The following is a 22,897-nucleotide window of genomic DNA, read 5'->3' on the forward strand; positions in this document are numbered from 1 at the left end:
AAAAGACTAATTAGAGACAAGGTCATTTTGTAATGATAAAGGGATTAATCGAACAAAAGGATATAACATTTGAAAATAGCTATGCACCCAACATAGGAGCACCTAAATATATAAAGCAAATACTAACAAACATAAAGAAATATACAACAATACAGTATTAATAGAGGACTTCATGTTCACCAATGGTTCGATCATTCAGACAGAAAATCAATAAGGAAACATTAGCCTTAATGACATGTCAGACCAGAGAACTTAACAGATATATACAGAACATTCCATCCAAAAGCAACAGAATATATATTCTTCTCAAGCACACATGAATATTCTCCAGGATACATCATATGTTAGGCCACAAAACAAATCTTAATAAGTTTAAGATGACTAAAAATACATCAACTGTCTTTTCCAACCACAATGTTAGAAACTTGAAGTTAATTACAAGAAGAAAACTGGACAATTCACAAGTATATGAAGACTAAACAACCAATGGGTCAAAGAAGAAATTAAAAAACAAATACTTTGAGACAACAAAAATGGAAATGCAACATACCAAACTTATGGGATATAACAAGAGAATTTCTTGCTATAGAGGGGAGTTCGTAGTGATAAATGCCTACATCAAGAAACAAAAAAGATCTCAACCTATCTCTATACCTCAAGTAACTAGAAAAAGAACAAAGAAGCTCAAATTTAGTGGAAGGATGGAGATAACAGATCACAGTGGAAATAAACGAAATAGAGACAAAAAATAGAAAAGATTAACAAAACTAAGAGCCAGTTCTTTGAGAAGACAACAAAATTGACAGACCTTTAGCTAGCCTCATCAAGAAAAGGAGAGGACTCAAGTCAGAAATGAAAGAGGAAAGATTAAAATGGATAACACATAAATACAAAGGATCATAAAGGACAACTATGAACAATTAGGTGCGAACAAATTGAACAGCCTAGAAGAAATGGATAAATTCCTAGGAACATACAACCTACAATGACTGAATCACTGAACAAATAGAAAATCTGAACAGACTGATTACTAGTAAGGAGACTGAATTAGTAATCAATAGTCTCCTAACAAAACTCCAGAGTCAGATGGCTTCCTAGTGAATTCTACCAAACATTTAAAGAAAAAATTAATGCCAATCCTTCCCAAACCCTATCAAAAAAAAAAACAGAAGAGGAGGGAACACTTCCAAACTCATTTTACAAGGTCAGCATTACCCTGAAACCAAATCCAGACAAGGATGCCATAAGAAAAGAAAACTACAGATCAATATCCCTGATGAACATAGATGCAAAAATCCTCAACAAAATATTAGCAAATTAATTCAACAATACATTAAAAGGATTGTACACCATGTTCAAGTAGGATTTATTCCACGGATGCAAGGATGGTTTGACATCTGCAAATCAATTGGTATGATACACCACATTATCAAAATGGAAGATAAAAATCATAATCTTATCTCAATAGATGCAGAAAAAGCATTTGACAAAATTCAACACTCATTTATGAAAAAAACTTTCAAGATATTGGGTATACACGGAACATACCTCAACATGATAAAAGCCACATATGACAAGCCGACAGCTAACTCAGTGGTGAAAAGCTGAAAGCTTTACCTTTATGATGAGAAACAAGATAAGGATTCCAACTCTCACCACTTTTATTCTATGTATTATTGCAAGTTCTAGCCAGGGCCGTTAGGCAAGAAAAAGTTATAAAAGCCTTCCAAGTCAGAAAGACAGAAGTATTCTAAGAACTCATTTATGACTAAGGATGTTAACCATTTGTCATGTAGTGTAAATGAAATGCCATATTTTATTGCCATCAATTTACTATGGTGTTTTGTATTTTGGTTTTGTATTAAAATATAATCATGTTGTGTTTTTTTTAAAAAAAGGAGTAAAACTGTCACTATGGACAGATGAAATGCTATTATATAGAGAAAATCCAAAAGCCTGTGCTATAAAACTATTTGAATAAATTCAGTGAAGTTGCAGGATATAAAAATCAATATATCACTGGTGAACACAGATGCAAAAATCCTCAACAAAATACTAGCAAACAGAATCCAACAGCACATTAAAAGGATCATACACCATGATCAAGTGGGGTTTATTCCAGGAATGCAAGGATCCTTCAATATATGCCAAGCAATCAATGTGATAAACCATATTAATAAATTGAAGGAGAAAAACCATATGATCATCTCAATAGATGCAGAGAAAGCTTTCAACAAAATTCAACACCCATTTATGATAAAAACCCTGCAGAAAGTAGGCATAGAGGGAACTTTCCTCAACATAATAAAGGCCATATATGACAAACCCACAGCCAACATCATCCTCAATGGTGAAAAACTGAAAGCATTTCCACTAAGATCAGGAAAAAGACAAGGTTGCCCACTCTCACCACTTTTATTCAACATAGTTTTGGAAGTTTTAGCCACAGCAATCAGAGAAGAAAAGGAAATAAAAGGAATCCAAATCAGAAAAGAAGTAAAGCTGTCATTGTTTGCAGATGACATACTATACATAGAGAATCCTAAATATACTAAAAATCTGTTTTGTTTCTATACACTAATAGCAAACTATCAGAAAAAGAAATTTTAAAAAACACCATTTACTATTGCATCAAAAGAATAAAATACATAGGAATAAATTTATCCAAGATCAGTGATATATACATTGAAAACTATAAGACTTTGGAGGGAGGAATCAAGATGGCAGAAGAGTAGGAGGTGGAGCTTACCTCCTCCCACAAATACATCAGAAAACACCTACAAGTGGAATGATTCACACAGAACATCTACTGAATGCTGGCAGAAGACCTCAGACTTCAAAAGTCCAAGAAAACCTCCACATAACCGGCAGGACAAAAGAAAAAAAAAAAGAGAGTTGGGGGGAGCTTTCCAAGATGGAGGGAGAGTAGGAGAACGTGGAGTTCATCTCTCCCTACAAACACATCAAGAATACATCTACAAATGGAACAGTTCTCACAGAGCACTTGCTGAACACTAGCAGAGGACCTCAGACACCTAAAAGGACAAGAAAGATCCCCACATAACTGGGTAGGATGAAAGAAATAAGGTAAAAGGAAGAGGAGAGGAAACAGGATGCAACCTGCACCCCTGGCAGGGAGCTGAAAGAGAGGTTCCCGCATCTGGGGAAGCCCCCTCACCACCTGGAAGATCAGCTGGGACAGAAGGGAGCCTCAGGGGCTTGGAGGAGAGCCCAGCAGCTGGTCTGTGATAGGACAGAGTGAGACCTACACAGATGGTCCATGCCACAGTCCTGCATGCCCCAGCCTGAGACAGGTGTCTGCCAGTACACGTGGGGGCTGGGTGGTGGAATGTGGTGTTTGGAGAGCAGACCCGGGGGGAGACCAATGTTGGCTGTAAGGAGACAGCCTGTGGGGACAGGAGTGAGGAGCTCCGCAACTGGGAATGCTCGTGGACAAAGCCCAGACCACCACAACAAAGAAGCACCATGGTTGAGTGACGTGCAAAGGGCAGGGCCACCATCACATCCTCTCTCCTCACACACCAGCCCCTGCCTCCACGGGCACTAGGGAGGGCTCCACCAGAGCCAGCTCACACGCCCCTGCCATGACCTCCCCTGCAACCCCCGTGCAAGCCTGGGTGACCCGCTCACCCTGCTTGCCACCTGATGGGCTTGCATGTTCCAGTCCCTACCCTAGCACCCTCCCACCTATGCAGCCTGCTCGCCCCAATCACTGCCTCAGCTCCTTTCTGCCTGATAGGCTCATGTGCTCCGGCAACCTCTGGAGCAGACTCCAGTGGGAAGAACATATTCACAGGTGGGGCTGAAACCACACCTGAGCCCCAGGGGCCGTGTGACTAAGGAAGAAGAGCTGAAATCGCTCTTCAAGGCTGCACGAACCACAGAGTTACATCTCTGCTGGCAGCTTCCTAAATTCAGCACCTGTGAAACATCTGAAAGGACAACAAGCTCTCCTGCAGCTGGGATGGGTCTGGCTTCAGCAGCTGTGGGCTTTGTGGGCACATACATGTGTGAGTTGGTCCAGGCCAGAGTCTGAGCTGCCTCTATAGCTCCCACAGCAGGTCTAGGTGCATGACTACTGCAGTCCTGGGACCTGACCTCAGTGTATCTGCACCAGTGATCTGCTGAAAACACCTGAGAGTCACCAGGGCCAGTTGCCAGCATCCCCACAGTAAGGGCAGACTGAGAGCAGTGTCAACAACAGTGTACTTTGTGAGTCCGCACAATGGGCAAAAGGGGGCACAACAGAGCACATTCACAGGTGAACAGCTCCAGAGCAGGAATACTCAGTGGCTTGAATCCCAGTGGGAGTGCTCCAGTCCCACCTGCCTCACACCGCAGATCAGAAACACAGCTAAGAAACAGATCTGGGGGCCTCTACTCCAAAAACTAGGGAGCAGACCCTGCCCCTGACAGGGCAGTGACAACCACAGAGCAAAGGGGAGGCCCCGCTCAATATCCAGTGCAGGCTGTGGTCACCACAACACCAATCAAACCCCCTGTCAAGGGGATAATGGCAAAGCCTCTGAACCAGCCTCACCCACCAGGGGTCAGACACCAGAAACAAGGAATTACGATCCTGGAGCCTGTGGAAAGATGACCACAAACACAGTAAGTCTGACAAAATGAAAAGACAAAGAAATACGTTGCAGACAAAGGAGCAAGATAAAAACCTACAAGAACAACTAAATGAAGAGAAGGCAATCTATCTGAAAAAGAATTCGGAGTAATGATAGTAAAGATGATCCAAGATTTCAGAAAAAGAATGGAGGTGCAGATCAAGAAGAAACAAGAAACGTTTAACAAAGACCTAGAAGAAGTAAAGAACAAACAAACAGAGATGAACAATACAATAACTGAAATGAAAAATACACTAGAAGGAATCAACAGCAGAATAACTGAGGCAGAAGAATGGATAAGTGACCTAGAAGACAGAATGGTGGAAATCTCTGCCACGGAACAGAATAAAGAATGAAAAGAAAAGAGTACAGTCTCTCAGACCTCTGGGACAACACTAAATGCACCAACATTTGAATTATAGGGGTCCCAGAAGAAGAAGAGAAAAAGAAAGGGTCTGAGAAAATATTTGAAGAGATTATAGTCGAAAACTTCCCTAACATGGGAAAGGAAATAGTCACCCAAGTCTAGAAAGTGCAGAGTCCCATACAAGATAAACCCAAGGAGGAAAACACCAAAACACATATTAATCAAACTAACAAAAATTAAACACAAAGAAAAAATATTAAAAGCAGCAAGGGAAAAGCAACAAATACAAGGGAATCCCCATAAGGTTATCAGCTGATTTTTCACCAGAAATTCTGCAGGCCAGAAGGGAGTGGTGTGATATATTTTAAGTGATGAAAGGGAAAAACCTGCAACCAAGACTACTCTACCCAGCAAGGCTCTCATTCAGATTCAGCAAAGAAATCAAAACTTTACAGACAAGCAAAAGCTAAGAGAATTCAGCACCACCAAACGAGCTCTACAACAAATGCTAAAGGAACATTTCTAGACAGGAAACACAAGAGAAGAGAACAAAAGAGGAAGGGAAGAAAAACGACCTACAGAAACAAATCCAATGATCTATATTTCTGTTTTTGTGCCAGTACCATACTGTCTTGATTACTGTAGCTTTGTAGTATAGTCTGAAGTCAGGGAGCCTGATTCCTCCAGCTCCGTTTTTCTTTCTCAAGGTTGCTTTGGCTATTCTGGGTCTTTTGTGTTTCCATACAAATTGTGAAATTTTTTGTTCTAGTTCTGTGAAAAATGCCAGTGGTAGTTTGATAGGGATTGCATTGAATCTGTAGATTGCTTTGGGTAGTACAGTCATTTTCACAATGTTGATTCTTCCAATCCAAGAACATGGTATATCTCTCCATCTATTTGTATCATCTTTAATTTCTTTCATCAGTGTCTTATAATTTTATGCATACAGGTCTTTTGTCTCCTTAGGTAGGTTTATTCCTAGGTATTTTATTCTTTTTGTTGCAGTGGTAAGTGGGAGTGTTGTCTTAATTTCATTTTCAGATTTTACATCATTAGTGTATAGGAATGCAGCCTCTTCAATAAGTGGTGCTGGGAAAACTGGACAGCTACATGTAAAAGAATGAAATTAGAACACTCCCTAACACCATACACAAAAATAAACTCAAGATGGATTAAAGACCTACATGGAAGGCCAGACACTATCAAACTCTTAGAGGAAAACATAGGCAGAACACTCTATGACATAAATCACAGCAAGATCATTTTTTGACCCACCTCCTAGAGAAATGGAAATAAAAACAAAAATAAACAAATGGGACCTAATGAAGCTTAAAAGCTTTTGCAAAACAAAGGAAACCATAAACAAGACGAAAAGACAGCCCTCAGAGTGGGAGAAAATATTTGCAAATGAAGCAACCGACAAAGGATTAATCTCCAAAATTTACAAGCAGCTCATGCAGCTCAATAACTAAAAAACAAACAACCCAATCCAAAAATGGGCAGAAGACCTAAATAGACATTTCTCCAAAGAAGCATACAGATTACCAACACATGAAAGAATACTCAACATCATTAATCATTAGAGAAATAGAAATCAAAACTACAATGACATATCATCTCACACCAGTCAGAATGGCCATGATGAAAAATCTACAAACAATAAATGCAGGAGAGGGTGTGGAGAAAAGGGAACTCTCTTGCACTGTTGGTGGGAATGTAAATTGATACAGCCACTATGGAGAACAGCATGGAGGTTCCTTAAAAAACTAAAAATAGAACTAGCATATGACCCAGCAGTACCACTACTGGACATGTACCCTGAGAAAACCATAACTCAAAAAGAGTCATGTACCACAATGTTCACTGCAGCTCTATTTACAATAGCCAGGACATGGAAGCAACCTAAGTGTCCATCGACAGATGAATGGATAAAGAAGATGTGGCACATATATACAATGGAATATTACTCAGGCATAAAAAGAAACAAAGTTGAGTTATTTGTAGTGAGGTGAATGGATTTAGAGTCTCACAGAGTGAAGTAAATCAGAAAGAGAAAAACAAATGCTGTATGCTAACACATGTATATGGAATCTAAAAAAAAAAAAAGGTCATGAAGAACCTAGGGGTAAGACGGGCCTACTAGGGAATGGACTTGAGGATATGCGGAAGGGGAAGGGTAAGCTGGGACAAAGTGAGAGAGTGGCACAGTCATAGATACACTACCAAATGTAAAACAGATAGCTCGTGGGAAGCAGCCGCATAGCACAGGGAGATCAGCTCAGTGCTTTGTGACCACTTAGAGGGGTGGGATAGGGAGCGTGGGAGGGAGATGCAAGAGGGAAGAGATATGGGGATATATGTATATGTATAACTGATTCCCTTTGTTATAAAGCAGAAACTAACACACCACTGTAAAGCAATTATACTCCAATAAAGATGTTTAAAAAAACAAACCCAAAACGGTTAACAAAATGGCAATAGGAAAATACATATTTATAATTACCTTAAATGTAAATGGATTAAGTGCTCCAACCAAAAGATACAGACTGGCTGAATGGATACAAAAACAAAACCTGTATATATGCTGTCTACAAGAGACCCACTTCAGACCTAAGGACACATACAGACAAAGTAAGGGGATGAAGAAAGATATTCCATGCAAATGGAAATCAAAAGAAAGCTGGAGTAGTAATACTCATATCAGACAAAATAGACTTTAAAGACTGTTACAAGAGATAAGGAAGGACACTACATAATGTTCAAGGGATCAATCCAAGAAGAAGATATAACAATTGTAAATATATATGCACCCAACATAGGAGCACCTCAATATATACGGGAAATGCTAACAGCCATAAAAGGAGAAATTGACAGTAACACAATAATAGTGGGGGACTTTAATACCCCACTTGTACCAATGGACAGATCATCCAGACAGAAAATTAATAAGGAAACATAAGCCTTAAATGACACATTAGACCAGATGGACTTAATTGATATTTATAGGACAGTCCATCCCAAAGCAGCAGAATACACTTTCTTCTCAAGTGTACACAGAACATTCCCCAGGATAGATCACATCCTGGATCATAAATCAAGCTTCAGTAAATTTAAGAAAATTGAAATCATGTCAAGCATCCTTTCCAACCACAATGCTATGAGATAAGAAATCAATTACAGGGAAAAAACTGCAAAAAACACGAACACGTGGAGGCTAAACAATATGTTACTAAATAACCAGTGGATCACTGAAGAAATCAAAGAGGAAATCAGAAAATACCTAGAGACAAGTGATAACGAAAACACAATGATCCAAAACCTATGGGGGCTTCCCTGGTGGTGCAGTGGTTGAGAGTCCGCCTGCTGATGCAGGGGACATGGGTTCGTGCCCCAGTCTGGGAAGATCCCACATGCCGTGGAGCGGCTGGGCCCGTGAGCCATGGCCACTGAGCCTGCGCATCCGGAGCCTGTGCTCTGCAACAGGAGAGACCACAACAGTGAGAGGCCCGTGTACCGCAAAAAAAAAAAAAAAAAAAAAAAAAAAAAGCCTATGGGACACAGCAAAAGCAGTTCTAAGAGGGGAGTTTATAGCAATACAGTCTTACCTCAAGAAATAAGAAAAATCTCTAACAACCTAACCTTAAACCTAAAGCAACTAGACAAAGAAGAACAAACAAATCCCAAAATTAGTAGAAGGAAAGAAATCGTAAGATCAGAGCAGAAATCAATGAATTCGAGATAAAGAAAACAATAGCAAAGATCAATAAAACTAAAAGCTGCTTCTTTGAGAAGATGAACGATATTGATAAACCTTTAGCCATACCCATCAGAAAAAGAGGGAGAGGACTCAAATCAATAAAATTAGAAATGAAAAAGGAGAAGTTACAATGGACACCACAGAAAAACAAAGGATCATAAGAGATTACTACAAGCAACTATATGCCAATAAAATGGACAAATTCTTAGAAGGGTACAACCTTCCAAGACTGAACCAGGAAGAAATAGAAAATATGAACAGACCAATCACAAGTAATGAAATTGAAACTGTGATAAAAGTCTTCCAACAAACAAAAGTCCAGGACCACATGGCTTCACAGATGAATTCTATCAAACATTTAGAGAAGAGTTAACAACTACCCTTCTGAAACTCTTCCCAAAAATTGCAGGGGAAGGAATACTCCCAAGGTCATTCTATGAGGCCACCATCACCCTGATACCAAAACCAGACAAAGATGTCACAAAGAAAGAAAACTACAGGCCAATATCACTGATGAATATAAATGCAAAAATCCTCAACAAAATACTAGCAAACAGAATCCAACAGCACATTAAAAGGATCATACACCATGATCAAGTGGGGTTTACCCCAGGAATGTAAGGATTCTTCAATATACGCAAATCAATCAATGTGATACACCATATTAACAAATTGAAGGATAAAAGCCATATGATCATCTCAATAGATGCAGAAAAAGCTTTCAACAAAATTCAACACCCATTTATGATAAAAACCCTGCAGAAAGTAGGCATAGAGGGAACTTTCCTCAACATAATAAAGGCCATATATGACAAACCCACAGCCAACATCGTCCTCAGTGGTGAAAAACTGAAAGCATTTCCACTGAGATCAGGAACAAGACAAGGTTGCCCACTCTCACCAGTATTATTCAGCTTAGTTTTGGAAGTTTTAGCCACAGCAATCAGAGAAGAAAAAGAAATAAAAAGAAACCAAGTCGGAAAAGAAAAAGCTGTCACTGTTTGCAGATGACATGATATTATACGTAGAGAATCCTAAAGATGCTACCAGAAAGCTTACACCATATACAAAAATCAACTCAAAATGGATGAAAGCCTTGAACACAAGGATTGAAACCATAAAACTCCTAGAAGAAAACATAGGTGGTATGCTCCTTGAGATTGTTTTTGGTGTCAAATCGAAATTATCATCACCAAGACCAAAGGCAAAAGAAGCAAAAAATAAACAAGTGGGACTACATCAAACTAAAAATCTTTTGTACAGCAAAGGAAACCATCAACAAAATGAAAAGGCCACCTACCAAATGGAAGAAAATATTATAAAGAATTCATAGAACTCAATAGTAAAAAAGCAGACAACTTGATTAAAAAGTGGGCTGAAAGTCTGAATAGACATTGTTCCGCAGAATACATACAGATGGCCAACAGGTAAGAAATGATATTCAACATCACTAATAATCAGGGAAATGAGAATCTAAACCACAAAGTGGTTTAGATACCACCTTATAACTGTTACATGGCTTTTATCAAACAGATAAGAAATATTAAGTCTTGGTGAGAATGTGGAGAAAAGGGTACCCTTGTACACCATTGGTAGGAATGTAAATTGGTGTGGCCACTACGGAAAGTGGAGTGGAGGTTCCTCAAAAAATAAAAATAGAACTACCATATGATCCAGGAGTTTTAATTCTGTGTGTTTATCTGAAGGAAATGAAAACACTAACTTGAAAGGATATTTGCACTCTCCATGTTGATTGTAGCATTATTTACCATAGTCTAGACATGGAAGCAACCTAAGGTAAGGGTCCATCTGTGGATGAATGGAGAAGATGTGGTGTGTGTGTATACACACACACACACACACACACACACACACACACACAGTAGAATATTACTCAGCTATAAAAAAGAATGGAATCCTGTCATTTGTGACAACATGGATGTACCCTGAGAGCATTATGCAAGATAAGCCAGAGAAAGACAGATAGCATATGATCTCACTTATATGTGAAATTAAAACAACAACAATAAAAAACCTAACTCATAGATTCAGAGAAGAGATTGGTGGTGGTTATGGGCGGGTGATCAAAAGGTACAAACTTCCAGGACTTCCCTGGCGGTCCAGTGGTCAAGACTCTGCACTTCGATTGCAGTGGGCCAGGGTTTGATCCCTGGTCGGGGAACTAAGATCCCACATGCTGCACAGTGCAGAAAAAAAAAAAAAAAAAGCCAAAAGGTACAAACTTCCAATTATAGAATTAATAAATCCAGCAATTTAATGTACAGCTTGGTGACTATAGTTAACAATACTGTTTTGTATATTGAAAGTTGATGGGAGAGTAGATTTAAAGTTATCATTGCAAGAAAAAACATAACTATGTGTGGTAATGGATTAACTAGACTTATTGTGATCATTTCACAATATATACAAATAATATGTTGTACACCTGAGACTAATATATGTTATATGTCAATTATATTTCAATAAAAATTTTAATTAAATTAAAAAAAATTTTTTGAAGACAACATAGGCTTTTTCTGGGGGTAGTACTCTTAGTGGGTATATGAAACCTAATCCAGAGGACAGTGAGAGGAGAAGCAAAATACGACGCTTTTATTTAGAACAAAAATCTGGTTTCTCATGTGAACCCATTGCCCAATTTCCTTGAGACTGCCCCTAATTCTTATTAGTCCCTGGGTTAAAAGGTCTTTTGCTGGCTCACTGCATAACAGACAGTGCCACACTGGTTGTGTTTCTGCCCAGGACAGAACAGGAGGAAATGACCTTTCTTGGAAAGAGGAGGTGTGAGGGTGAGAGAAAATGCCCTGACCATGATCGACCCATGAGACACTGCACAGGCTTACTGGGTCAGGGACAGAATCACCCTTCCTAGGGATTCTATCCATGTGTCTGTTGAGACACCCTGATCCTTGAAAAAGGCCTTTTTACTCCTTCCATTGCAAACTGCCCAGGCTCGAAGTTCCATGTGAAGCTCATGGGTCACTTACTGCATTTCGGCTTTTTGGTGATTTCAGGGACACAACCAGATCTCCCTGGCTGGTTGCCTTTAGGCAGAGTCATTGATGTAATGCTACTGTGTTCCTTAGAGAAATTTCCATAAACAGCAAAGAGGGAACTACTGGATTCCAGTGAGTCAGCTAGCCCGCACTGCTTCAAAGAGAAGCAAAGGAAGCCATCCTCAAGGTACATTGCTGCTGTCGCGTGGAGAAGCTCCCGAGGGGCAGCCCTGAGAGCCGAAAGCTGGGGGAGGAAGGAGGCTTTTCCAGAGTGTTGTTTCACTCTGGAAAAGTCCACTGGGGAAGAGCTTCTCGAAACATCTTTGATGGTTCATTCTCAGATTCTGGTGTTCCTGGTCAAGTCAGACAGGCAGACAGGAAAGGTCAGAAATAGAGCCATCGCCATGGGAAGGACACCAAAAGCAGGGCCATCCTTTGCATATGTGAGTTGTCATTAGACAGACAAGACCCTGCTTTTAGAAGCTGACTTCTCTGCCTCCAGGCAGAGCTGGAGAAAACCACCAGATCTGCTGCAGGCACATCCCACCGGCACAGCAGCCCTGGGCAGACCCCGGGAGCAGGGGCTGTGAAGCCTCGCAGCCACCCTCCTCCAACTCCCCACCCCAGGATCCTGCATCATCACCGGCCAATGCTGTGCCAACTGGAATCCCACCTGCCCAGCAGCCACCTCTACGGTGCACGTGGGCACCCCTCCAGTGAAAAACACTGGCTACCACCTCTCTTCAAAGAAGATATTAGGATTTATCTGGACCCCTGCCTTCACGATGCAGTAAAAAAAATAAGAGCACAGTGATGAAAATCTCTGCAAAACCACCAAGGATGCGTCCTCTGCTAGCTGTTCCTGATTTTGAGTCTAATTTAACACCGCTCTGTCTCTGACAGTGGAAAGCTTCAGATGTCTCCAAACAGTTCCTCAAGTTGGAACCTTGGCCTTTTGCTTCTCATGGAGCAGTATTCACAGAGGCTTCTTCTTTCAGGCAGATTCTGACTGCAAGCATGCTCACCCAGAGCATGCCCCTCGAATAAGACTCTGAACATGCAAGTTACAGGGTGGTACATACTTACTGGGGCACCCAAGGGACTCAGCCCTTTGGAAAAATAAGATAGACCTCTTAATTAATAAACACTGTCCCCCCACTGGAAGCAGCCTCTGTACCTGAGGACTTCCTTCTCTAAAGAGCCTCATGACTTATTTTCTCTCTTATTTAGCCAAAGTCAAATGATTGAGAAAACTGGTTTGTCTCTTCAACAGCCACTCAGCTGTCACACCTCCCAGGTACACATGGGCCTTCTGAGGCCCCTCCTGACCCCATCCCAAAGCTGTGACTCTTCATTCATGCTGTGTATTGGGTACTGGTCAGGGTATGTGCTGAGCAGGATCTCCCTCGTGAAGCACAGAGCCTTGCAGAGAAGATGGATCACTAACCAGAGCAGTACAGCACAGAGTCAGAATGGCTGGGTTGGGAGTTCAGGGGATACTGGAGCACAGAGCAGCAAGCCCTGGTGAGTGGGTCATACCCCAGGAGGAACGAGTTTGGCTCAGCACCTTCCTTGCCATATTCAGTGAGGTCCCCATGCACATAAAATGCAAGTAGAATGGCCTTGTAGAGTGTGATCTTTACGAGAACCATATCTTATAACCTGTACTAAAAACATTTTGCATCATATTCTTTAAGAATCTATAATTTAGACCATCAGAAATCTCCGTAATTGCTACTCTTGACCTTCAGCTCCTTAAACCACCCTTAGCAGAACAGCTTGAGAATTTCATTATGCTGTACAGAGCCTGTTGGGCAGGAAGACAGCAGGTCACGGGGACAAAGACACCCCCCACACACAGAATTAGAGACTGAGGATTAAGAAGAGGATCAGTAACCCTCCCAGACTTCAGACAACACTACAAAGTTACAGTAATCAAAACAGCATGGTATTGGCACAAAAACAGACATATGGATCAATGGAACAGAATAGAGACCCCAGAAATAAACCCACACACATATCATCAATTAGGCTTGGACAAAGGAGGCAAGAATATACAATGGAAGAAAGCAAGTGGTGTTGAGAAAGCTAGACAGCTGCATGTAAACTCCCTCACACCATACAAAAAAATAAACCCAAAATGGCTTAAAGACTTAAATATAACACATGACACCATAAAACACCTAGAAGAGAACATAGGCAAAACGTTCTCTGACATAAATCATACCAATGTTTTCTTAGGTCAGTCTCCAAAGGCAATAGAAATAAAAGCAAAAGTAAACAAATGAGACCTAATCAAACTTATAAGCTTTTGCACAGCAAAGGAAATGATAAAACGAAAAGACAACCCACAGGCTGGGAGAAAATATTTGCAAATGATGCAACTGACAAGGGATTAATCTCCAAAATATACAAACAGCTCATACAACTCAATAACAAAAGAACGAACAACCCAATCAAAAAAATGGGCAGAAGACCTAAAGAGACATTTCTCCAAGGAAGACATACAGATGACCAACAGGCACATGGAAAGATGTTCAGCATTGCTCATTATTAGAGAAATGCAAATCAAAACTACAATGAGGTATCACCTAATACCAGTCAGATTAACCATCATCAAAAAGTCTACAAATAATAAATGCTAGAGAGGGTGTGGAGAAAGGGGAACCCTCCTATACCATGGGCAGGAATGTAAATTGGTACAGTCACTATGGAAAACAGTATGGAGGTTCCTTAAAAAACTAAAAATAGAGCTACCATATGATCCAGCACTCCTGGGCATATATCCAGAGAAAACCGTCATTCGAAAAGATAAATCCACCCCAATGTTCACGGCAGCACTGTTTACAATAGCCAAGACATGGAAGCAACCTAAGTGTCCATCGATAGATGAATGGATAAAGAAGATGTGGTACATACATACAATGGAATATTACTCAGCCATAAAAAAGAATGAAATCATGCCATTTGCAGCAACATTGATGAACCTAGAAATTATCATACTAAGTCAGACAGAGAAAGACAAATATCATATGACATCCGTTATGAGTGGAATCTAAAATATGATACAAATGAACTTACCTGCAAAACAGAAACAGACTCACTGTCATAGAAAACAACTTATGGTTACCAAAGAGGAAAGGCAAGAGGGATGGATAAATTAGGAGTTTGGGATTAGCAGATACACACTACCATCTATAAAATAGATGAACAACAAGGATTTACTATGTAGCATAGTGAACTATACTCAGTATCTTGTAATAATCAAAATGGAAAAGAATCTGAAAAAGAATATAGAGGGAGAGGGAACTTGCGCACACAACAGCACGCCCCGATGAGGCTCCTCTCACTTCTCAGGGCTCGCCTCTTGTTTTGGTTCATGCCCCCAGCCTCTGCTCAGGCTGCCTCTGTGCCTGTGTGCCTTTCCATGCCACGCCCACTGCCCTCCAGTTGACAAACCCCTCTTCCACTTCCAAGATTTTGTCCAGTCATGACTTCAAGGCAAGCTTTTTCTACCCTCTCCCCGTGCTGCCTCACCCCCTCTGTAAAATCAACCCCTCCCCCCTTGGTGCCCCAAACGCCCCCATTATATCGCCGCTCACTTTATCATTGTGGCTCACTTTATTACACTTGACCATTGTATTGTTAATTGTGGGGGGCTAAGATCGTGTCTTATTCAAAATTATCTGTGCCTGGTCCTCCAGACCTTTTTCACATCAGAGCACATAGGAAACGATAATATTTCTGTGGTACGAGAGGCTGCTGGTGACAGAGATCAGTCCTCAGCACACCTTTATAACCCAGGCAAAGCTTAAACACACCAGTTGAGGAGCTCCGCTTAAAAGACTCTCAGTTAATGTTGATTGAAAAACAGTGAGTCAGTCGGTCTGTTTATAGGATTAAGAGATATCTGGAATTAGGCAAAAAAGATCTAAGAAATCAGTGAAAGGAATGGTCCTATAGAAAAAAACATAATGAGTGAACATGGCCCCAGCAGAAGGATAAGTCTGTGGATTTCTTACCCACATGGTCAGGGTCTCCTTGACCAATACTAGACTCCATCCCCAAGCTGACCTACAGCGCTGCTTTCCAGGCACCTGGTCTGTAATCAAGCCGAGCTGCTTGCTCCCCGCTCCCTGCAACTCCCTTGCTTACCTGCCAACAGTCAGCCCGTTTGTCTTGGCCTCTCTCTCCAGCACAGCCTCCTCTCCACGCGTGCCACCCACTAGGACGACAGCCGCCCATCTCCATGGCCACCTCCAACTGAAGACTCCTGTGCTCCCGCGGGCAGGCACGGCCTCTCGCTCTTCGGTCTAGTACTGTGCCTGTCTTCACACGCCCTTGTCTGAGTTCTTTTTGTCTCCGATCCTGTCAATGAGAGATAAGGTTCATGTGGTTGGGGACAGTCCTTCTCATTGTAGTGTCTCCTCCTTCACCTGTAATAGGTACAAATAAGTGTATATTGCATTGAATAAAATTTCCCAGGCGGCTATGAAAAAACCAGGTTCCTCTCTAACAGGGAGGTGGGGGACTTGCCTGTCCAGGGAAGAGCCAATGTCTCGTAGCCTGCTGGGTGCTAGGAAATAGCCCTTATAGTAAATTGCACTCAGCCCTCTTGTTGCAGGGGTTCATAAATCAGGTAATCCTATACAGAGCAGCGCCAGACCCACTGTCCCCAGATCCATTATCTGGGTAGTAAGTAATCCAGACTTTGGCCTGCAGGCCTGGTGAACCAGACCAGGGGGAGAACCCGAGAGCAGCAGCCCCAGGGGTGCATGAGAATCGGAAGTGAAGCCCCAGTTCTGTGCAGCAGAAACAGCTTCCTGCAGAGCTGCAGGGAAGGTCAGGGAGACTAGGAGGACAGGGCCAAGTGTTAAAGGGTGAAACTGCTTGTCCAAGCCCTGTGGGGCATCCACGGGGTTAGTCAGTAGTCAACCGCCCCCTTTCCCATACAGTTTCTGAAAGGCAAAATAGAGGAGTATCGTGGAGTTCCTTAGATCAAGTAAATAAATGCCAATTTCCTGATAGCCCTGCACTCTTTGAAGATGTACCGCCCTGAATCGTAGGCCACCCCTAGGTTGTGTCCTGATGTTCACACGTGCACTGGAGTCAAGTCCCATCCCGATCCTTCCATGCTGCCGTCAGTAGTATTTCCAAACAGTGGGGCTTTGGTTGGAGGGAGATAAACCCTTCAAGCAACCTTCTTGCATTGAATGGTAATTCTTGTCTCCCCTCTCCTGCTCAGCCAGGCCTCATGCTTGCGGCTAATCTGTTGAGCATCCTTGCGTGCGCACTGGAAGACGTACCGTTCCCTGTCGTGACAAGGGACTGCGTCTCCCCCTGGGTTTGGGGATGTCTGCTCAGACTGAGAAGTCTGATCTGTATTCCCCCAAGCTCCGCTACCTCTGTCCTTTGCTTTAGAATTTGGAGAATGAAATTGCTGGTAATGCTTTATTGCCGAGACATTGCCAGAAGTTTCCAGTCATCAGGAAATGTGTCTCACGTTCTGTTAACAGCGGAATCCCCGTCCCCGGTGACCGCCAGTCCTGCACTGATGTGATATGCCCTCTTCCCCCTGCAGGCACAGAGGGTACGCAGGAAGTGCCCTAAACCCAGCAGAGCTCACCACGCCTCAGAGCAGAAGGCTGGGTCCACGCCTTCTCCGAGTGCTGCTGCACAGAGCCAGACCCCTGGCAGCGGCCCGCAGCCCCCGATGGACACTTCAGACCTGGGGTTCGGCCAGACAGGCCTGCCTACCCGGCAGCCGCAGGACTTGGCCAGACCAGCCGGCAGCCCTCCCAGCCTCCCCTGGCCTTTCCAGAGAAGCAAGTCCTTGTTTTGTTTGCCCACGGGAGACCCCTCCCCGGCCTCCTCAGCTGAACCACTGTGCTTTGCAAACACAGACGGCCCGGGACAGAGGGCGTCGGAGCGGAGGCACGGCCACCTCCTCTCCATCGATGACTTAGAGGGGGCCCAGGAGACGGACGTGGACACGGGGCTGCGGCTCTCCTCCTCCGACCTGTCCGTGGTCTCTGCATACTCTGCACCCAGCAGGTTCTGCAGCCCCGTGGAGACACTGCTCCCCTCCGAAAGATGCAGCAGCCTCTGGTCAGAGCGCAGGGCTTCCAGAGAAGGACCCCTGCCCGCTGGGGGCGGCGTGACCACAGAGGCCTCCTGGGCTGCCCTCCCTCTGTTCACCAAAGGGCCTTCCAGCTCCTCGGCCACAGCTGTCACCACTTCCCCAGCTTCCGACACCTCCTGGCTCCCAGAGTCACCCCCAGAACTCCCTTACGATGCTCCCGACGCCCAGCAGACTGGCAGAGGCGTCCTGCCACCCTCAGTGCTGGCCGGAGGCGCGGACAACGACGTAGAGGAGGAATTCTACATCTGAACACACCCGACTCTTGTCTTTCAGACCCACAGGCTCAGGTGCCCCTGCCTCTCTGGGGTCTGCACGCCACCCGTGTTCTCGGCCCCGCGTCCCCAGGCTCCGGAATCTAATTATCTGTCTCACGGGGTCATTATTAGCACGTTTGACACACCACCCGTCACCTGCAAGGTGGTGGGCTCAGTGGAAATATACTGGGATTTTTATGCAAATAAATTCTCAACAAACTTAAGGCATAAAATATATGTTTTGAATACTCAGTTCCATTTGAGATATGGTTTGGTGCACTTACTTAAATGCTTCATATAATTATTTGAAATGGAAAGAAAACCTAGTCAGCTGGAGTTGATTTCACAATTTTTCATGCTGGGAAGGAAAAACAATTAAAGCCAAAAAACGTTGAATGTGAGAAAGATACCAAGTGACTTGTATGAGAGATCAGTGCGCATAATTCCACCTTACTGGATTCTCCATCTCTGTTTACCTTACCAGGGAGCAGTGGCCCTGAGAATTTCCAGGTACCGTTACAGTGAAAGGAGTCATTGTAGTGCATTTATAATACGATTTTGAGTTCCCAAAACTAGATTTGCACACATCTTTCAAACCCATTCACTGTAACAGTTGGGGGTCTACAGAAGACTCCGCTACCTAGATTTGCCTGGATCAATGAGGAAGAATCGTTCTTGGAGTTACAGAATAGTAGGTTATTAGACATAGTGGGTATTCTTAAGTTGCTTCAATTTTTAAAACCACAATCCAAGGGCTATACATACACAGATCTGTGTAAATGACAGGAACCATATTTTGCACTGCTTTCTCCAGTAAACATGCATCATCACACACCCTTTTTCATGTTTAAATAATTCATAACACTTTTAACTGGCATTTTGATTGCACAGGTTAATAAATGCACTCCCCTCTTCTCCAAGCGGGAAGCTTTACACAGAATGCTGTCGTGAACCAACACTGCTGCACGCGTGCATAGGAGCCTTAATTAAAGCTGGAGCTCTAACCTGACCTTGGCCTTACCCGCCACTGCCTGCTTCTGCCACAGCGTGAACAGTATTTAAATCTCACCTCTCTCCCACTCCAGTAAGGGTATGTTTACAATTCCAGCCTCTACAGTGCCAAGTGCTGGCGTCGGGGACAACGCCGAGCTGTCCCTAGTTGCTGTATACCTTTGGGGAAGAGCACAGACTTGCCTGCCTTGCTTACGTCCCACTCTGGTGCTCCCTGCCTGAATGACTCACGGCCCCGTTTACACCTCTCTGGAAGCGCCCACACCAGCCCAGACACAGCTTCAGAATCCTCTTCAACACAGTCCTCCCGGCAGCCGTTACCAGCGATCAGACTCGAGCTGAAGCCTCAAGTCTTTGCCATCCCTGTAATGAGAACCTTACCTCCTACCCCGAACATCCCGCATATTCCAGGACTCCGAATTACAATATTCTGCTCTGATTTAAGTAAATAAAAATATGGTCTTCTGGGCTTCCCTGGTGGCGCAGTGGTTGAAAGTCCGCCTGCCGATGCAGGGGACACGGGTTCGTGCCCCGGTCCGGGAGGATCCCACACGCCGCGGAGTGGCTGGGCCCGTGAGCCATGGCCGCTGAGCCTGCGCGTCCGGAGCCTGTGCTCCGCAACGGGAGAGGCCACAACGGTGAGAGGCCCGCGTACCGCAAAAAAAAAAAAAAAAAAAAAAAAAAAAAAAAAAAAATGGTCTTCTATAATTCTAGACCAGGAGTGAGCAAATTTTTTTAAAGGGCTAAATAATAAATACTTCCAGCTTTGCCAGCCGTACAGTCTCTGTCATTATAGTGTGAAAGCAGCCTATGATATATAAATGAATGGGAGCGGCTGAGTTCCAAGAAAATTTATTTTACAAGAACGGGTGGAGGGTCAGATTTCGCCCAAAGGTCGTAGTTTGCCAACCCCTGTGCTAGACTGACGTTGATTTGAGATCTCAGCCACGGTCAACGATAAAGAACAGAGGGTTGCATCCCTCTGCTGCTGTGGTGCCCGAGACCAAGAAAATACACTGTAGGGGCCACACTGGTGACTACCTACACCAGGTAGGTAGTCTTGGTGGATGCCTTGGTGACTACAGAACCACTGGGCTCAGAGCAGCATGGGGCTTCTTTCTGCAGAGATGATGCCTAGAAGGCCATCCACCTGCTGCCCGGAAATGTGACTCACAGACGGTAGCTGATGATGCAAAACAACACGCTAATCACTCAGGGTGCTGACGCAGCCCCAGGGAGCAGTAGACAAGCTCAGGATAGCAAAAGTCACCAAGGCATCCACGAGTAGACCCGCGGCCAGGTGACGGCTCCTCCTGTCTTCATCCTCATCAGTGCCCTTAGTTCAGAATATTCACACACACACCCTACAGATGCTTCAGAGCACAGCGCTGATGCACTCTGCCCCTGTCCTTTCTCACCGACCCCTGCCTCAGCACAGTGTAGTCTACCAAACTGAGTGACCCCAAAAGATGTCAGCAAACCCCTTCAAAAGCAGAAAATGCAAGATGCCCGCCATAACACAAGGGGAGAAGGGGAGAGAAGCCCACCGCAGACCCCACTCAGATGCTCCCCTCCCCACAGACGGCAGTCACTCTGAGGAGGAGTCACAGAGACACTACTGAGGGCATCGCTCCCTTTTCTGACCTACCGCTAGCATTGTCCTCATCCAGGAGGGCTCCTGATACCCACTGGTAGATCCTGACTCTTTTGGATTATTATTGTGATAGATGCTGGCATACTGTAGGTGCTCAATAAATTTGTTCAATTAAAAAAAATTGAGGTTGTCTCATAAATTTATTTTTCTCCTGGATTTGGCTCTGTGATGGAGGACATCTAGACTTTAACCCTAGTTTTTTGTTATTTAATGGACAAAACGTCTCCTTGACCTTGCAGTTCCCCCTAACATTGCCCTGGGGGTGCAGGGGTGTTAGTAAGTGCCCTGGTCTAGTTCCCAGCCCATCCCTTACTTGCCTCTTTTCCACATAAGACTCCCCAAATTACTACTCACGGTCTGACCATGGCCCACCCTACATACCACCTAGTATCTGCTTTAAAGATCAAATGTTTCTCGGGGGTCCCTAATGGACCTGGAGAGTGAGCCCTACCGAAATCATCTTGGGTCACCCATGGGGGAGGGGGAGGGTGGTACCCATGGGGGAGGGTGGTGAGCCACCGAAGAGACTTTTGTGACGGTCGAGGGGCTGATGTGTGGAGTACAAGGTAGGTTGTAGCACTGGCTGCTGCTTGAGCCCTGAGACCCGAGGACAGGGGAGCAGTCACATGGAAGCCTGCTGGGCTGCACCGTCTAGCACCTTCCAGGTGAGGCCAAATGTTTACTTGTATTGGGAAGACCCTTGAACCCATGGCTGATCTCTTTAGACCCTTGTGAATCAGGAGAAATGCAGGTACTTCTTATCCCCCTACTGGGCTTTCTGAAGATGAATGAATTCTCCATTCCACCAGGTAAGAGGCACCTGAGTAGACACATAGAATTCCTAGAAGAGATTTTTAAGAGCAGATAAACTGTAGAGAGCTTCTCCCTTCCGAGCCCTCAGAGCGCTGTCATGACCAGTTCTGGCCAGTGACCCCAAGTCTGAATTTCACGCAAGCAGCGGGAACAGCTGGTTCGTCGCCTTCCCCACCCTGCCCTGGGCCACGTTGCACCACGTTCCCGGTCTGGACATAAATGCCCCCTCCTGATTTGTAGGATTCCGCTTCTCTTTAATTCTCTAGAAACACAATTGATCAGATACTATTAGAGGCTTGAGAAAACAACATGAGAAATTGGCATGAATAAAAATGGATTCTCAAAGGAAACATCTTTTGTCACAATTATTATAACAAATAGATTCAGGAGGGTTCAAGAACCTGAATTTAAAGGTTATAGAATTACATTCTTCCAGCTTCTACTGAAGGCTGTTTTCTAGTCTTGGGCATAGAGGCCTAGATACAAAATGGCTTTAAATGACAATTTCTCTTAGTGAATAACAGAGGCAAACATTAATGGTGATGTTCACGTCAGACAGAAGTCACCAGAACACTTGGGGGTGCTGAAAAGCCCCTTCCCTGCGCCCCTATAACACACCCCCTAAACTCTCTGTGTGTGATGAGGGTCCCACCTCCCCCTGCCTTGGATGGTGTAGAAAGTGGAGCTGCTTCCATGGAGGATGCACAGCCCCCAGCTGGCCTAGTCTGGTTCAGAGCTGCCCCACCTTATTTGATCTCATAGGTTGAACATCTGAAAGAAGCCAGCCAGACTCCCTCAGGTCAGCTTTGCCCAGACCCTAGAACTAAAGCTAGTGCGTTCTGGACAGGAGCAGCTCTCAACGTGGTTAGCACAGTCCAAGAAATGGCCAGAAATGCTTATACAGAAACGCTTTCAGGCCAAATCGCCTGGCTAAGAAGGGCTGTGGGAAGGCTTTGGTGCCACCTAGTGGCCATCGTGCCCAGGAGGGCCAACGACTGCCCTTTTCTTCGCAGAAGACTCCACCCGGATGAACACAGGGAGGCCCTTCACTTCCACGTACTAGTCTGCATTTAATTGTTTTATTTCCACAAGGTATTGAAGCAACTGAAATTACAGTTATATAAGGTGATGCAAGGGCTAAGGAAAAAAAGTCTAGAAATACTCGAACCATAAAGAAAAACTGCTGCAGATGAATTTCCTAGAAGCCAAAGCAAAAAGGGAAACATGAGAAGCTTAGTGATG

At 43.9% G+C, this 22,897-nt stretch overlaps 1 protein-coding gene across 4 annotated transcripts in view; it reads left to right on the forward strand.

Annotated features, from left to right (window-relative positions):
• The window catches only part of FAM124A (family with sequence similarity 124 member A), a 114,516-nt gene that overhangs the window by 87,612 nt on the left and 4,007 nt on the right, over window positions 1-22,897 (forward strand). For 2 of the 4 annotated variants that reach the window (XM_004274636.3, XM_049701063.1), the window contains one exon: window positions 17,363-19,963. The exons of 1 other annotated variant lie outside the window; for it this stretch is intronic. In XM_004274636.3, coding sequence (XP_004274684.2) covers window positions 17,363-18,172 — 810 coding nt within the window. In that variant the 3' untranslated portion in view covers window positions 18,173-19,963. One more of the 4 variants, XM_033436901.2, reaches the window with a different exon arrangement.

Source organism: Orcinus orca, chromosome 18, assembly GCF_937001465.1.
Source record: "Orcinus orca chromosome 18, mOrcOrc1.1, whole genome shotgun sequence".
In the NCBI taxonomy this organism is placed as follows: Eukaryota; Metazoa; Chordata; class Mammalia; order Artiodactyla; family Delphinidae; genus Orcinus; species Orcinus orca.